Below are 16,968 nucleotides of genomic sequence, written 5' to 3'. Positions count from 1 at the left end.
GTGAATTTTATACAATCTCTGATTCTCGACGCTTTCCAACAAATTCTCGCGCACATGAGCTTCAATTGCAGGAACGATATCCATCGCTGCTATTGAGGTTGTATTGGTCTAGCAGTGGTCTACAGATCAGGATTTTAATCTATGCCATGAGCAAAAACATCGATTTGAAATGCTCCATCAATATTACATTCTCGAGATAAAAAAAGCTTCGTTCATTAACTGTAAATTTGTAGCAGTGGAACTTTTTGCATCAGCCAATACTCGTTGACACATTGATACGTCGACGAAAATATATAATTAATAAAAAATAGAATTATATCCTCATTCAATTTCCATTTTTTTCTCGGGTCCCATCACATTTTATATCGTAAACGTATTTGAGCTATTTTCTGAAAGAATTTATTCATTTTGCTACGATCAACATTGTCAATATTGTCGATATTTTTGTCAAGGCCATAAAAATATTATGAACTCTTACTCACCACATCAATGAGCTGGGAAAGCTTGAGCTTGATGCACACGCGAAGTACGTCCGATGTATTGACCACCGGACGTACGAGTTTGTTATAGTTCGATAATAAATCATCGTATAATCGTTTTGCGTCCGGATTACCGGCAACAGCTCCGTGAACCATCAGCGCGGACAGTAACCATAAGCGAATAGTTTCGCCTATTATAGGGGGCATTTTGGAGCCCTTGACTCTGTCTTAACCCCACTGCATGTGCCCTTCTTAATCGATCGTTTTGCAGCACCAGAACGATTGATTTTTCAACGCACCGTTCACGATTTACCGATTCAACTTTTTCTGATGATTCCTATTTAAGAAGCTTGCATTTTAACGAATGAGACAAAATTTAAGGCAGGACTTTAGGATTTGCCAAATGCGGGGCTGCTAACATTCTCCGGGCTCGTCCCAATAAAGAAATAATATTTTTTTTCCATCATCAGCAAATTCGATAAATAGAGAAGAAACGAGAAAAAATTAAAATACATTATCGACCCGAAATCCTCCCCGTGACCGATCAATATTTGATCCTAACACTCTCGTCTAGCACCCATGTAAAATTGAGCACTTCAAACTCGAACTCAGAGCTCTTCAACGTTCGGGACATCAGAACAGACACGAGAATATTCTAGCAGACCTGTCCAGAATCACCTGAGCACGCCGAACAATTCTCTTGTGAAACGCTATACGCTCGATCTCACGAAATCGACGAAGCGTGTCCGTCTCTCTTCCCAAGCTCACATGCATCCTGAAACAAGATATTTACGAGATTCCCAATGAAAATTCTGACCTGACAATCCTGTAGCGGACAAGGGACCCGAGGGCTTTTCTCGAAAATACAAATCGCATTCCATTAGGTAACGTCACTATTCTTATCAGGTTCTTCCGCAGCAGTTTAGTGCAGAATACTTTTCTTTGATACTGAAATTTCCGAGTCCATTCCGTCTGGTTCAAATGATAAAATTTTTTTTCCAGGTTTCAGGAGAATGCAAAAATTAGTAGTGGCAAGTAGAGAGAGAAGTTTCAAAAACCATAGTGATCTGTCTCCTCTTCGAATTTATTAACTCCTTAAAAACGAACTTAACTCTCTTCAATCGAGGATCAAAGGAGCCGTTTAAAGAACTCGATTACTCGGCTTTACGAGACTCATACAGCAATATGAAGAACTGAAGCATTTTCAGCGTAAAATTGATTGGATCCGAAGGATAATTTATCTCGGGCTCAGAATTACATACATCGTTGGGTCCTGCGTCTGTGAAAATGGTTAAAGTTTCTCTGCAGCTAAGGATAAACGATTCTACCGAGTCTGACACCGAGGAGCGATAAGAATAAACTTTTAGGACTCGAGAAGATTCCTTGAAGAGTTTCCGAGGCGGTATGAGTCCCGATAGTTTTATCCCCAAGATATAAACGCGAATCTGGGCCACCGCTGTGTAAATCAAACTACCAAGTTATTCGTTTATCAATCGCGCGATACAGTCGGCTATTCTTATGGTATGTGAATCGAGTGGCTTAATAACAAGGCTCGCTGAATAATGCGACCGGAAATGTTCTGTTATGGATGCTGTACACCGGGGACAGTTTTGAATCCATAAATTTCGACTATCCGACGAGAACTAACGAATTTATTTTCTCCTCTCAGACCCACAAATTGTTTTTATTAACAGGAAGCATCGCGAGAGGCATCGATTTATCGCAAAATGACAGCGTCGACTGAACTGGTGAAAAAAAATATTCATTTTCATAAACCGCTTCAATGAGAATCGTTCTTCATTCTCTGCTCGCAGCTCCCATAAATAATATCTTCGAACTTCCAGCATAAAACTGGTCGAAATGGCTCCGGTGTATCTGCCTAATCTGCTCTACGCAAACCAGAATCACGAAGTTGGAATATCTGTTATAATTCTTCGCGCGACATATGAGCCAGGCTGGAGCCGTTGTTCAGCGGATCAATCGAAATTTACGTTTACATGGGAATGACATACACGAATATTGGACGATTATGCCTGCGAATATCCACAATGGCGATAGACCGATCGGACTCCCAATGGAATTCAGGATTATCGGAATAGGCCACGATTCGAGGAGCGTTCGCTTCGCGCAGTTGAGCTCGGTGCTCCCACTTGCTCTCTTTCCTGTTTATCAAGTGGCGATCGCATTATCACTCCGCCCAAAAGGAGTCGGCTGACGCGCTACGGAAGCGTGTAATTGTACGAGAACCCGAGCGTCATTGCGGGTCTGTGAGTGCATATTAAAAAATTCAATGTGTGTTCGTGCAACGGTGGCACGCGTGCATCCTTCGGTGTGTAGATCGATCTCCGGTGCCCGCCTTGGAAAAATAAACATCACGATGGAATTTACGATTTCAGTGATGATTCTACTGAGTAAGGTTGATCATTGGGGATCGCGAATATGAGGATGACGAACTGACTATTGCTAAAACAGAAGGAATTATCGAGGGCAATTCTGAATAATTTCAAGAGTGTTAAGGCAGTGAGAAGATTTGAGAAACGAAAAGAAACTCGATCGGAGAACGAATGCCTTAAACATGGATCCTTTCCCGCCCCGTTGCCAAAAGCGCGGAGTGCCCTAATTCCCGAAGGCAAAAGCTCCTCGCACTTTATCTGTCGAAGCTCCAATGATTCGTCCGGTATTTAGCAGGAGAATAGGAAAACTGAAGCAGGAGAAAATACCTCCGGAAAATGGTTTCGTTGCAATTATTTTGGGCGCCGAAAAACCGTGTGTTTAGAGAATTCATTCCGGGGCTTAGCCATTGTGGCGTGACGGCGGGAAGGGAGGCGAGTCCAAAATTAGTTGTTTTGTCCTCCTCGAACGGTCGGTACACTTACACACGTACTGGTAATTGAAGGTGCGACGTGACCGTCAATTAATGAATGTCATTAGTAAGCTCATAAATAAAGAGCGAGGCGAAGTACCAGTGAACCAGATACGAGTATCAGGGCGAAAACAAAACAGCGTACAAGGGCGAGAACAACTGGGCAAGAGATGAAGATGAAGAGACAGAGAGAAAGGGAGAGAGAAAGAACGAGAAGGAAAGAGAGAAGGAGGAAGAGAAAAAGGAAGAGGAAAGAATCGAGCGAGACACTGACCTAACCCAACACGCACTTCCGATCCACGCCGTTCGCGAAGGAGCAGCTCTCGTGACCGGCTGCTCTAGCACGCACTTCACCCACGACTGACGGGGGATGTGCCACGAAACTCAACACCAACCACCACCCCCTGTGTGTCCTATAACCATGGATTCTAGCCCGCTGGATGGCGCCACTGTGCTGCTGTCAGACGAAGAGATGGGGTGCAGGGGTGGGAAGCGATGCTTGAGGGCGAGATCGTCCCAATGAGAAGGAGAGGAAGTCGAGGAGAAATCATGGAAAATGACATTGGAAGGATTGACGATTGCAACGAAAATCGTTGCAGAAAAAGCTCGCTCAATCCACCAGCTGTGAAGGAGTCAAAGATCGAGCGTATGAGAAACGCTCACCAATTTAGTCGGACGCTTCTGAAGCATGATAACGCTGATGAATATCCGTTGGAGTGGAGAGCTGCGAAAAACGTGACGGTAGGCTGAGCAGGGCGTGAAAATGAGTGCGGGAAAGGGTTAAAGAGGATCTGGATCAGCTTCAGCCCCCGACTCACCCCTATATAGCCACGAGCTTTGTGGGCTGAGCGCGCGGGCGCAATCGAGGCATTTGTCTCTCCGCCTAACACAAAGAGAATTCCATGAAAAATCGCCCAGTCTGTGCAGTTTATATATATATGTATATAAATTCTAAAATGACGAAAGGAAGCTGCGGTTGCGGACAAACGTAACGCCATATCCGGCAGTCCAACGTTGGGTGCGCTTGCGAAGAACCAGAATGCATACGCGAAGCTTGTTACTCATGAATCAATCGATTTTAAACGCTTGACCATCAATCCCGCTGCAAACTCCCCGAAAATTGCTACGATTTATGCTCCGAGTAAATGGATACTCCAGTCGATCAGATGCTTTCATCGTCACACTTAATCCATCCGGCTATCACGTTAAACGATCGAGACTTCATTTACAAAAAAGTTTATACGAACTGAACTAGAAGGCGGAAATTTTCGTCACGGGAAATGGAAACTGCGGGGACAAACTCAAAGTTTTGAAAATCTTTATTTGGAAAATATAAACTTTTAAGGGGTCCATCCTCAATCAGAGGACGAAAAAAAAGACTCACGATTTTTTTTTGACCGGTATAAATTTTAAATATGGATATAAAAAGTGTTGGACCTAAAAAATACATTCTTAAAATCCACAAAAATTTTTTTTTATATCTATTTTACTCAGTTTTCGTTTTGAGGTTTGTTACGTCCTGATTGATTTGCTTACAGCTTTCACAGGAAAAAATGAAGCAAAAAAATATATGCGTCTGTTATTTTTCCATAAAACGTGAAAAAAAAATTACAAATTGCCAAAGAGCACACTCAGCAATAAAGGGGTCTACCTTAATTAGACGACCAAAAACAAGACTAGAATTTTTTTGACCTGTATAAATTATAAATATGAATAAAAAAGTGTTAGGTTTAAAAAATACACTCTTAAAATCCACAAAAAAATTTTTTTATATCTATTTTACTTAGTTTTTGTACCAAAAAATGGGGGCGAAGTCAGGTCCAAAAAAAAAGATGGGTATGCGCGGTTGATAAAATCTCTAGAATGGATCAGAGAAAAAAATAGTTTTAAATTCAATAGGCAAATGGCTACAGCGCGTATCATGCGATTTTTGATTTTCTCAAAAATGACCAAATGGCGGCTATTTTTCCAAAAACTACAAAAGAGCACGTTTTTTTCATCGTTTTTTGCAATAAATAAATAGTTCTACTTAAAATTTCAAAATTTGTATGGTATGCGCTATATCTGTAGCGCATAAAGAACATGTGGTAAAATTTTGGTAAGGATCGGTTGAACAGTTCCGGAGATTTGATCAACGAACCGTCGAAAAACATAATTTTGAGAAAATCGCGTTTAAACAAAGGCAGGTACGCGGTACCGCACTGGGCGGTGCGTATCAGCGCCCGCATACAGCCAAGTAAACGTCGCTCAAAAGTACACTCGGACTGCTCAGACCTTTATAAAATTTTACTATAATATGTATACTTTTGAAAAATGCGATAAAAAAAATCGATTTTTTGAAAATCCTAACCAGAGTAGATCCCTTATATTAATGAAAATTGAATGGAATTCTATGTAAATTACAACAAATTTTGTTCCATTTTTATTAAAATTTATACTTTGTACTGTAAAAAAAAATTTTCGAACCTTCGAATTTGTCACCGGTTCCATGGTAAAAAAATTTGGCTCCGTTGCTTGTTTATTAAAACTTGCGTCATCGAAAGAGAAAGAGAATCGGTTTGATTTGTACTTCTGCTAAAATCTCTCGGTTTTTATAAATTGATGATTTAGTTTTTGGCTCTTCGAAGTTCTCAGGTTATGACCTTAACTCCGAGCACCCCCGAAATAACGTTGACCCGATACTCGGTGATGGTTATATTTGAAAGAGATCAATAATACTCACGAAATATCTGAAAGTTTCATTCTGCTCACGGGATAACGAGGAGGAAAGATTGCTCCTGAAATTAAAATTTTCATACAGTTCCATCGTTAATTATGCTATTTTATACATCTCAAAATTCTTCGCAATTTTTCATGGGGTGAAAAAGTCAAAAGTTGAATTCAAGTGGGCAAACGAAAAAAGAAATTAGTCGTCCCTGATTACATGGTAAAAATACTTAATGCGGGTACGATTCCGCTGACAGTGATTTAACCTTCTTCCACAAGCAAAAGAGACAAATAGAAAAAGAGGGTGCGAGAGAGAGAGAGAGAAACCAGGAGTGCAAAAGGGACGATCTTTTCCGTTCATCTCCATTTTTTTCCACTTTTTTTTCCAAGTCAGGCCGTTCTGCTGGCTAAAGTTTTGTTCCTAGTTCTTGTCCACTCGGGAGTGGAATGATTAATCGAAGTTTTTCTTCGCGCGAAGATATAAGTTTCTCAACTTGAAGGCGTAGAGGTTACATTTCTAAGATTTTTTTTCAACTTCTAGTTTATTCGAATAACCATAAATCTTATTTATAAATAATAATCACATTTGCAGTTTGATCAATTGAAATAAAGACACGTTTGGATCGATTCGAGCTGGGGACACTTCCGGATATCATTGAATAAAACTCTGTAAAGTAATTACGAAATTTTACTTAAAAAACCCGATCAATCTCATATTAAATTATCTAAATAATCGCGATTCAAACGCAAAAAAATTATTTGACGAATAACGTTGTAGAAAACGATCGATGATTTCAATGTTTTCCGATCGGGACAAACAAAAATGTAACGTACTCAGATAAAAAAATATTTGAAAGTAGTTGAAAAATATCGCTGCGAGGACTCCTAACAATAGCCAAATGCGGTTACAATAATCATATTAATTTACATGAGATTTATAGTTTCGTTTGACTGCGTACATTTCCTGCTTGCTTTGATCACAGTACGGAAGTCTTGAACCGTTATTTTTTCGGAGCTACCGTTTATGTAACAATTGACGAACATTAATAAGAAGTATTCAATGAGAAAAGAATAGTCTTGAGCAATCAACAGCGTTTTTCTTTCATTATTTCTCTGTTTTGAACGTTTCAAAGTTTCTGATCGTTAAGGTTTTATTAAAATTCGTTCAGTAGTTCTTGAGTTGTAATTAATCGAGCTTACAAGCAAGTAGACAGACTGATAACTTTTCCACCCTTACAGATTTGTGTAAGTGAGGGGAGAGCAAAATGAGTTTCCCAGAGAACGCGGAATTGAAATTTTTCTCATTATTCGCATACTTGAATACGAGCAAGCAATTAGTTATCGCAAAAACACTTGAATAGTTATTATTAATCGCATATCCTGAACAACTTTATTGGGAAAATAAATTTTAGTCAATGTTGAATGTACTATTCGACAGGTGAAAAACATAAAAATAAAATTATCATTGGAATGTCGTTAGTAACGTTACCCTCGAGTGAACGAAAATCAATAATTGTTTTATAGCCTCATTTTATATGGACTTGCACTTTAGAGTGCGTATGATCATTTAACTATGAGTAAAAAATCCTTTATCTTTCCATATTACGAATGAACGCTTCATACGAAGTTTATAAAAAAGTACGCAATAACAATGAAATAATGAAGGTCTGGGAAAAAATTCGAGATGATCGTCTTACTAGTAATAAAAATATATTACGTTAAAGATTGAACGAAATTGGTAACGAGCACTCGTATAACCTCACATTTGCTTATTTCGACATTTCGTTTCTTCTTGGCTTGGCCCATTCCTGTCATAGCTTTCTGTCTTTTTATTAACACTTTTTTCTTGATCGATTTCCCTTTGCGTTCGCTAAAGCGATTTTTTACATAAAAATTATAGTATTTTAGCCAGGGACGTATGAAATTTCGGATTCAATCAGTGATGGATCTTCGATTAATTAATGGCTTGTAATTTCATTCGCCAAAAGATAAAATCGAAAAAATGTATTTACAATTTTGAATGAATAACTCTGACATTAATTTAGAGTGATAATATCTTCAATTAGGAAGTAAAAATGGAGCCAATTTAGACACCCATAAAATACGATTCTACGGACACGATTAACCTTAAGCAAATGAAAAATTGATATTTTAATACGGTTAACAATCAATTGTTTGAAAACAGGTCATTTCAGTTGAATGATTTCGTAAAAATAAGTTTTAAGGTAACGAAACGTTTTTGTCAAATATTTCACGCGATATCCCACTCGGCCAGCCTCTTTTTTACATGCAGGAAGTTGTAAAAATATTTCGTTGACAGGTCAAATGTCCTCAGGAGGAGAATTTTCTAGGAGAAGGAATAAAAATAGGAGGAAAAAGGCGATCGCAGCGACGCCAGAGACATTGTTGGAATGGATTTTTCCGTGGGATTTCTCGAGCTGTCAGACGAAAATGGCGAGGAGAAAGATAGGAAGGGAGTGGAAGTTTGAGCGGTTATTTCTGCAGTGATTCGGCAATCCTCGAGAACTGCGGTTCTTTTCTCGTCTTGTTGCCATTGTCGTTCTCCCGGTTGGTCGGTTGTTGTTGAGGTGCCAAATGCCGTATGGCAACTCGAAGCAAATTGCACTCCCTTTCCCTTACTCTTTGCCCTTTAAACTGGGGTGAGGCCAGCTGATGCAGTCTCTCGGGAATGCAGGAAGCTAACCGTGTGAAATTTACGGATGCAGGGTAAGTGCCAACTGAGTCTCTCGTGAGACACACGCCAGCACATCGCACAACGAGACTTTTGTGACGTTTCGATCGAGAAACGAGAGGGCAAAGGGCTTTTTAGATCGCTTACGTGAGGAACCGAAAGACATCGACGGAATCCCAATTTTATTCATTCCTTTTTTATTGGCCAATGAGAGTCAAATACCGGAAGTCGATGAGAAAAGATAGCCGACAATTCAACGCAGTAGAAGAAATTAAATATTTCCAAAGGGGATTTATCACCGGGTTATTTAACAGTCATTTCTTATTTATTCATTTATCGAATCTCACTCTCGGTTCACAAAATTAAATCGAGTAATAAATAAATTACTTTAGCGCTCTACCTAAAAAAATAAACTAAAATTTTGTAAAATTCTATAAAGATCTGACCAGTCCGAGTGCACTTTTGAGCGACGTTTATACTTGACTGTATGCGGGCGCTGATATACGCACCGCCCAGTGCGGCACCGCGTACCTACCTTTGTTCAAACGCGTTTTTCTCAAAATTATGTTTTTATGTTCTTTATGGCTACAGATATAGCGTATACCATACAAATTTTGAAATTTTAAGTAGAACTATTTATTTTTTGCAAAAAACGATGAAAAAAACGTGCTCTTTTGTAGTTTTTGGAAAAATAGCCGCCATTTGGTCATTTTTGAGAAAATCAAAAATCGCATGATACGCGCTGTAGCCATTTGCCTATTGAATTTAAAACGATTTTTTTCTCTGATCTATTCTAGAGATTTTATCAACAGCGCATACCCATCTTTTTTTTTGAACCTGACTTCGCCCCCATTTTTCGGTACAAAAACTAAGTAAAATAGATATAAAAAATTTTTTTTGTGGATTTTAAGAGTCTATTTTTTAGGCCTAACACTTTTTTATTCATATTTATAATCTATACCGGTCAAAAAAATTCGTAAAAATAGCCTTGTTTTTGGTCGTCCAATTAAGGTAGATCCCTTTATTGAGTGTGCTCTTTGGCAATTTGTAATTTTTTTCCACGTTTTATGGAAAAATAAGAGACTCATATATTTTTTGCTTCATTTTTTCCTGTGAAAGCTGTAAGCAAATCAATCAGGACGTAACAAACCTCAAAACATTTTGCTATTCATCTAGTTTTCTTTCGTATTTGTGATATTTTTCGTGGAATCATTCAATTTGTTTCTGAATGCATTTGTCAAGTGGAAACTATCTCTATTGTAGCAGAACACACTAATTGAAGTTGCATCGAAAAATTCTCCCCCGATTACCTCATTTTTTATTTTCATTCCTGTCGCTCTATCTACTTTTCGCTTGACAATGCGTTAGCTCCGGAAAAACAGCTTGGAGCTACGCTCAACTGATGGATATTGTATTATTTTAGTATATATACCTACACATAAGAGGAGAAAACGGTAGAAAGCAATGGCACGAAAATATATATACGGAGGAGAGGAGAATTTCGTAGAATAATTCATAGCTACTCATTCCAGAGTTTTCGCGATTACGAGCTACCGGGATATCCAACCTCTTCTTAGACGTTCAAAGATCGTCCCATGGGACACCGAGGTATTTCAGCTCACGTGGCGAAGCAGCAAACTCAAGGAAAATATCGTCTCCTTAGCTGTATTTATTCAATAAATGTGCTCAATTCTGAGCTGAATAAATGTCAATTCTAATCTAAATGTACACCGTATTTGTTTCATTTTTATAATCCCGTTTATATCGATGGGTATGATACAATACGAGGAGGGGTGAGATGAGAAAAGCATGCTGGAACGTTCGAACGTTTGTAAATAATCCAGTTGCGAAAGGCCTCGATACGTGTGAGTAAAAAAAAATGCTATCGAAAAGATTTTCGTGGTTACTCGATCCTCCTTTTAGGACGATTAAAAAAATCCAAATTTCTGTATATTCCGTGACGAAAACTCTCGATTTTATTCTCAAGTGTTTTCCAATTTCACAATTTTTCACAAAAAATTCAACTTTATACCAGCGCGAGAATAAAAATTGGTTTTCTAATTCCACTGATCGAATATGAATACCAACGTTGTTACATTACGAGAAAATAAACGAACGACAATTCAAGATTTTTCAATCCCCATTATAAGGAGCTGATACGAACGAACTTCTTTCTCTTGAGACCCCGAATGTAGGGGAAGCTCGGGCAAAATGGAACGAAGCCCGGAGAAGTGGAAATTTGTTTCCCCATCGAAAGATGGGATCAAAATTCGATCATTTCAAGTTAAATGACAGAATTTGCTTTCCAAGTTATTCTCACACAAAAGTCTCCACGTTTTCGGCGCGTGTTCTCCTCCGCCCCACTCTCCCCCACGCCTCCTTCGTCAAAAAACCGTTTTCGCCCAAATGGATAAACCGATGTCGAGTAACAGAAAAAAAATGTAGCGACACCCTGCACCGTTTCGTGGAGAATCGAGCGTGCCCGCGTGCTGAGTATCGCGTGGTCGGTTGCTCGCGTCCTATTGTCAGTATTCGACTAGTAAAAACTATTTGTCTTCCCGTACATAGCCGCAGTTGTAAATGCGTGACTTCGGTATCACACAGAAATTTTGTATGGGATTCAAAACTGTCAAAGTACAGAATAAATTTATAGCGTTTTTCGATTTTCTTACCGACGACCCCACGACCTTAAGGTTTGCATGCGTCTGTTGCTTTTAGCATTGCTCACTTGATACTCGATACACTTGGTGCTCAAGACTCTTTCTGTTACTGGCTCTTGCCTCGATAACATTCTTCGCGAATGGTCCAAATTTTGGAAATATTCATTCGTCGAGGAAACGAGTAATAACCAAAGGAAAAATATTCGATGTTCGTAATGAACGATAAAAACGAAAAAATCGTTATTTTTTATTGTCTGCATTTATCGATATCCGCGTTGGTCTTTCGAAAAAAATAAAACTTACTTTCCTCTCTGATGAAAGTAGAATAGCGCGTAATTCGTCTTTTCTTTAAGGTAGTTCGATAGCTAAGTGCCGTATAAAAAATAGGGTGCAGCTCCCTTCCTGTGTGAACATTATTCGTTGTGAAATATGTTCCAAAAATCATTCAAATTATTATTAATGATCATTGAAAACAAATATGCTGACGATATTTTACTCAAATTTCATAATTGCTCCTGATTTTGGAATTTTTATATTTTTTTTGCCTACGCCCCTGCTAGAATACATTTTCACGCCGTATGCACATATGCGAGCATACGAATGAACGCTCAGAAGCGCGTGAATCGTGACAACACTGTATCAGAGGCAACTGTCTGAGACAAGCGTAACTTCCTTAAGATGATGGATCAGTCGGTAATCACACCTCGAATTTTTGAAATTGAACCTCTTTGAGATCGTTCGTCCGATTAAATTAATAAAAATGTCATCGTACGCAGCACGATCGCAAAAATCCGATGACATTTTTATTTTTTCGACCAGACGAACGATGTGGAAAAATTTCGTTTTCAAAATTTGCAGCTATCTCTCTCGCACTCACGGTTGTGATTACCGACTGATCCATCATCTTAAGGTGAAGGATCAGTCACCTAACCTCACCTCGAATTTTCGAAATGAAAATTCTCCGCTGTCGTTTGACTAATCAAAAAAAGGCTCTGTCAGCGGACGCGGAAAGATGGCAAAAATACGCTGACAGGGGCTTTTTTTTATTGATCAAACCGTATCGAAGATATTCAATTTCGAAAATTTGCAGCTATCTCTCTCGCACTCACGGTGGCGAGATAGCGACTGCTCCATTACCTTAAGTATAGTGGTTTGTCGCACGCGACAGCGTTGCTACGTCGCGATCCTTGAAATTTTCCCACTCAAATTTTCATATGGTTTTTATTACAATAATTTTTTTTTTTTTATTAAAGTAGACGGTAGATCATGTTTTTTATTTTTTATTTTTTTTTTAAATTTTTTCTTCGGAAGATACTCTAACACTGTGTTTTTTAAAATCAAAACCGTAAGAACCGTTCTAGAATTATTTTGATACACATTTTTTGTTTTACGATTACCATGTGTTCAGATGGAGAGACCATAAAACTTTAAGTTGCCATATCTGAAAAGCTATATGGTAGAACTACTTTTGTTAATCGATTCGTTAGATTTTTCTGCGCGATATATTTTTTTTTTCGGGTTTTGCTATTGAGCAACCTTAAAATATCAATTTTTTTCGGATAAACCGTGCAATAGGATTTTCACCGATAGTATCGTCGATAGAAATTCCCTGAATTAACAACATTTTTAAATGAATATTGGACGATAAAATGAGATCAGGGCATAAAGATATTTTCATAAAAATTATAAAAATATTTGTATAAAATTATGACCGTTATAAATTTGGATTGGTTTCTATTTTATTTATATTTATTTAGTTTATTATTTAGTCATAATTCTATTGGCTTTTTTGATTGATAGGAAAAAATTGAATCATAGAAAAAGATTATTTTAGCTTCATTTTAGTTACTAAGGATGAAGTAGAGTTCCACGTGAAGTATTTTGTGCCTCGTTTTCTCAATTTGTCTGAAATCTACGAACGATAATGCGTAGCGTTGATCAAAATGTTCTGGTAAAATTATCATGTAACGATGTGTTGTGCTATAAAATTTAAATTTATATTTTAAAACGAGTTTCTACATTTAGTGGACTTGCTCCGGGGTAATTAATTCGATCATGATAGAAATGTTATGGTAAGTGAATTTTTAGGTTTTTTGGTAGAAATGTTTCTGGTGACGATGTTAACTTGCCGATAAAGAGAGAACTGACTCTTACTCCTTTTCCATTTTCTGACAGTAAAAAGAATTCCATCATTACCATCGATAAGTTCAACAGTTTTGTACTGTGATGGTCGATAGCTAGTCGTACGACAATAATAATGCTCAGTGACTATTTGTTACGCATTCAAAACATGCTAGCCAAAGATAACCTTGTGTTAAAAGATAAACAGATTGATAGCCAGAGTTTCTCGCAATTTCTGCCTGGATGTCCGTTAATTTTGGATACCCACGATTCTCTGTCAAACTTCGGTTGTCGTTCTTCGTTTACATCTCGCGGACAACAGCTTACCTCGCATAACCTCAAAATTTAACCTCACGTGTAACTCTAAAATTTGTAATCATGCACAATGCAGTCAATCGTAACGAAGAAACGATTTGGCGACCATCGAATTTGTTCGATTCTAGAGCATGCAAACATGCGGTCGTCGTGCTCAACACACCTATTCGAATATCGAAACACATTTTATTGGCCCTCTGGAAGGAAGGTCAGAATCTTTGAAAACGTCCTTTTTTACTGTAGTTTTTTTACGTTTTGTGAAGATTTGAATAATTCATAAATTTTTTCCAACAATGATGGGATTGATGGTTCTTAAATTCAATCTGAATAATGTTATTCTCTGGATAACTCGTGACGACTACTTTTGTGTTCAAGTATTCTTGAAACTCATTCATCAAAATCATTTATAAAAATCATTAAAATAATATGAATAGTTGAGATGTTTTTGAACTACATAACTACATAATCATTGATTTTTTAAGTGAATCGTCTTCATCAATTGCAGCCTTGCTAATGAAAAAAAATGACATTTCTCAGCTCAGGTAACGCTGACTGTAGATGGAGGAACCAATCAGTGGATGGAATATTTGGGAGATGTGTCGGAAGGACAAAGTGAAGAATGTACAATTTATAGACCGACCCTCATCACGGGTGACATGGACAGTATTTCACCGGAAATAAAAGAAAAGCTTGAAAAAAGTGGTTCGAAAGTCATCCCTACGATAGATCAAAATCTCACCGATTATACTAAAGCTTTGATTGAACTACGACAACATTGCGAATCACAAAATATTGAAGTATATGAAACTTTATTTCGAACAGATGGTCTTAACATCCGTAATTCTGTAAATTTTTGCCAGAGTGCTCTGACAACTACCAATCTTTGATTCATTTTCTCAGCCAACTTGCCTCTAGGCAACCAGCATTCTTGAAACCCTAGTCAAAAATCTGTTTATTCATTATCTGCATAATTACAGCGTTTTGACAAACAGTCAAAATGGATATTTTTCATAAAAAAACTACATTTTCAGTCATTACCTTGTTCAAATGCAATGACAATATGTTCAAATAATGATCTATATTCTTGAACTTAAATTTGTTGTCATAAACTTCAAAAACTATGTATACAGTTTTCCATATTAAATCATATCCAAAGAAAAATTGTTTATGTCAGAGCAATGAAAATAGATTTTCATGTATTGGAAACCATTCGCTTTTGTTTCAATTAAACAGGTAATGAGTTAACAGGAAATATTTTCTTTACAGTTACATGCAATCTATGTAATTGTCGATACATCTGGTAGATTGGATCACTTGGTTGGAAATCTCAACACTCTGTACAAAACACCAAAATTATTAGCGCACACGCAAGTAAAAACAGCAAAAAAATTGTCGTTTGGAAATATATAATCGCTGCTATTGTTTACAATAATCATGAAAATGAGGTTCCAATGTATTTCGTGTTTCAAGGTGATTCAGGTTGCAAGTAATTCATTGACGTGGTTACTAACACCTGGTAGACATAAGATAATTATACCCGAAGTTTTGGCACGTTCGAAAAGTTGGTGTGGAATTTTACCCCTCAATGGCAAAGTTGACAAAATACTATCGAGCGGCTTAAAGTGGAACTTAAGTGAGTAATTTTCCGTATACACGTGCTACCTTTTGCCAGCGATAACAATACCCAGAATTTCGAATATTTCGTTACAGATAATATAACAATGGAATTTGGTGGCTTGGTTAGTACCTCGAATACGTACGAAGATGAATGTACAGAGGTGAAGATAGAACTCCATGATCTTGTTGTTTGGACCATGGGAATAGAACCTTTGCTCGATCAAAGTTGTCCTCAGTGAAGCGATGTTTTCCAACGTAATCGTGAAAAGTGTTCAATGCCATGACGTTGCAGAATGTAGTGCTGGAATGCAACGAATGTATTTTTTGTTATCCCTCCAAAACTTTTTGTTTCACCCTTCAGGAGCGATCAAATTTTCTCTTCATATTCGAAAATTCATTCACAAAATTGGCTAAAATCAGTTGAAATCCACAATTGAGAGACTGCAAAATGATAGTAAAAATTCTCTTCGCACGTTTTCGTTTTGCCAATATCAATACATCACTCAAGGGATAACAAAAGAAAACTCAACAGTACTTAGAATCTCGTAACAGGAGTGTAACCAAAGTACTTCGTCACGTGATACATCGATGAATTCGTGGCCACATGAAAAATGAGAAATGGTAAAGAAACGGATTATTTATTTATTTAAAAATTTTAATAAAGTTCTACATGTCATTATTTTTAATATGGCAGTGTTACAAAAATTCGTCGCCAATTTCCTTCATTTATCAGAATTTCAAATTCAAGGCCTCGTGTGTTGCACCGTGAATTCCGTTGCTACTAGACATGTTTTTTTCTATAATTTATCGAAAAAGTTCGAGTTTTTTAAATATTTTGATAGTGTATTGACATTGATACAGTTGTTAAAATTCAACGATCCTCCGACCGCCTAAAATCCGTGATGTTATTTTTTTTTTCATTTTCCCCGAATTGCCATTTTCGAGAAAATACTCCAAATTATTGGAAAAACCGCCTCACTTGCTCTCATAGCAGTTCAATACGTTCGTTCCAGCTCGTAAACCGACAGTAATGAAATAAATCGAATTCTACGATGACGGTGAATTTTATTCAATGAAAATAACATCGAAGAAAAACTGCAGAAGAAAACACAATATAACAACAAACTGCGAACTATTTAAAGGTTATAGACGTCATCGAAACAGTAAAATTTTGATCTCACGCTGACTAGACTTCTTTTCCTTCGAAACATGCTGTCGTACTGAAGCATGCGGGATTCGAAGGCGATCACCCTTCATTCGCATACATTCATTATACGCATATATGCGTCAGAAAGAACAGAGAAAAATGCCGAAGAAACGCGATACTAATGAAGCCGATCAGCTGTCCCACTGTTTACGTTATAAATAAATCATACACATATTAAGGTTGTATACATACAACATGTGTAGTGTTAGTAACGTAGGAACTTGTACGTGTAGGCTCTATGAATGTATGCACATGTATAGTTCGTGAGGCATAAACGACTAAGCTCCCTCATCATAGCGAGGCTCTCA

At 37.6% G+C, this 16,968-nt stretch overlaps 2 protein-coding genes across 9 annotated transcripts in view; one reads left to right on the top strand and one right to left on the bottom strand.

The window, feature by feature from the left end:
• Window positions 1-6,111, bottom strand: part of nAChRalpha4 (nicotinic acetylcholine receptor alpha4) — a 154,245-nt gene extending 148,134 nt beyond the window's left edge. Inside the window, exons 1-2 of one of the 7 annotated variants that reach the window (XM_043426704.1) lie at window positions 3,617-3,694; window positions 483-816 (exon numbers count right to left, since the gene is read on the bottom strand). In XM_043426704.1, coding sequence (XP_043282639.1) covers window positions 483-686 — 204 coding nt within the window. In that variant the 5' untranslated portion in view covers window positions 687-816; window positions 3,617-3,694. The other 6 variants (XM_043426686.1, XM_043426695.1, XM_043426711.1 and 3 more) reach the window with 6 other exon arrangements.
• Window positions 6,112-13,644: 7,533 nt separating this feature from the next.
• Window positions 13,645-16,509, top strand: LOC122415022 (thiamin pyrophosphokinase 1). Of its 2 annotated transcripts, none has more exons than XM_043426786.1 (5): window positions 13,645-14,044; window positions 14,374-14,633; window positions 15,103-15,207; window positions 15,307-15,469; window positions 15,547-16,509. In XM_043426786.1, the coding sequence occupies exons 1-5, from the start codon at window positions 13,900-13,902 to the stop codon at window positions 15,690-15,692; spliced, it is 819 nt and encodes a 272-aa protein (XP_043282721.1). In that variant the 5' UTR covers window positions 13,645-13,899; the 3' UTR covers window positions 15,693-16,509. The 2 variants fall into 2 exon arrangements, with proteins under 2 accessions (XP_043282721.1, XP_043282730.1); XM_043426795.1 differs by having other exon boundaries at window positions 13,910-14,044; window positions 14,379-14,633.
• Window positions 16,510-16,968: the final 459 nt, after the last annotated feature.

This window comes from Venturia canescens, chromosome 1 (genome assembly GCF_019457755.1).
Source record: "Venturia canescens isolate UGA chromosome 1, ASM1945775v1, whole genome shotgun sequence".
In the NCBI taxonomy this organism is placed as follows: Eukaryota; Metazoa; Arthropoda; class Insecta; order Hymenoptera; family Ichneumonidae; genus Venturia; species Venturia canescens.
Note: the sequence above shows the minus strand (reverse complement) of the source record. Positions and strands in the feature narration are given on the sequence as shown.

Coding starts and splice junctions, on each gene's coding strand:
- LOC122415022 (XM_043426786.1), top strand. CDS start 13,900: ATGCACAATGCAGTCAATCGTAACGAAGAAACGATTTGGCGACCATCG. Junction 14,045..14,373: donor ATTGGCCCTCTGGAAGGAAG/GTCAGAATCTTT, acceptor GACATTTCTCAG/CTCAGGTAACGCTGACTGTA. Junction 14,634..15,102: donor GCGAATCACAAAATATTGAA/GTATATGAAACT, acceptor TTTTCTTTACAG/TTACATGCAATCTATGTAAT.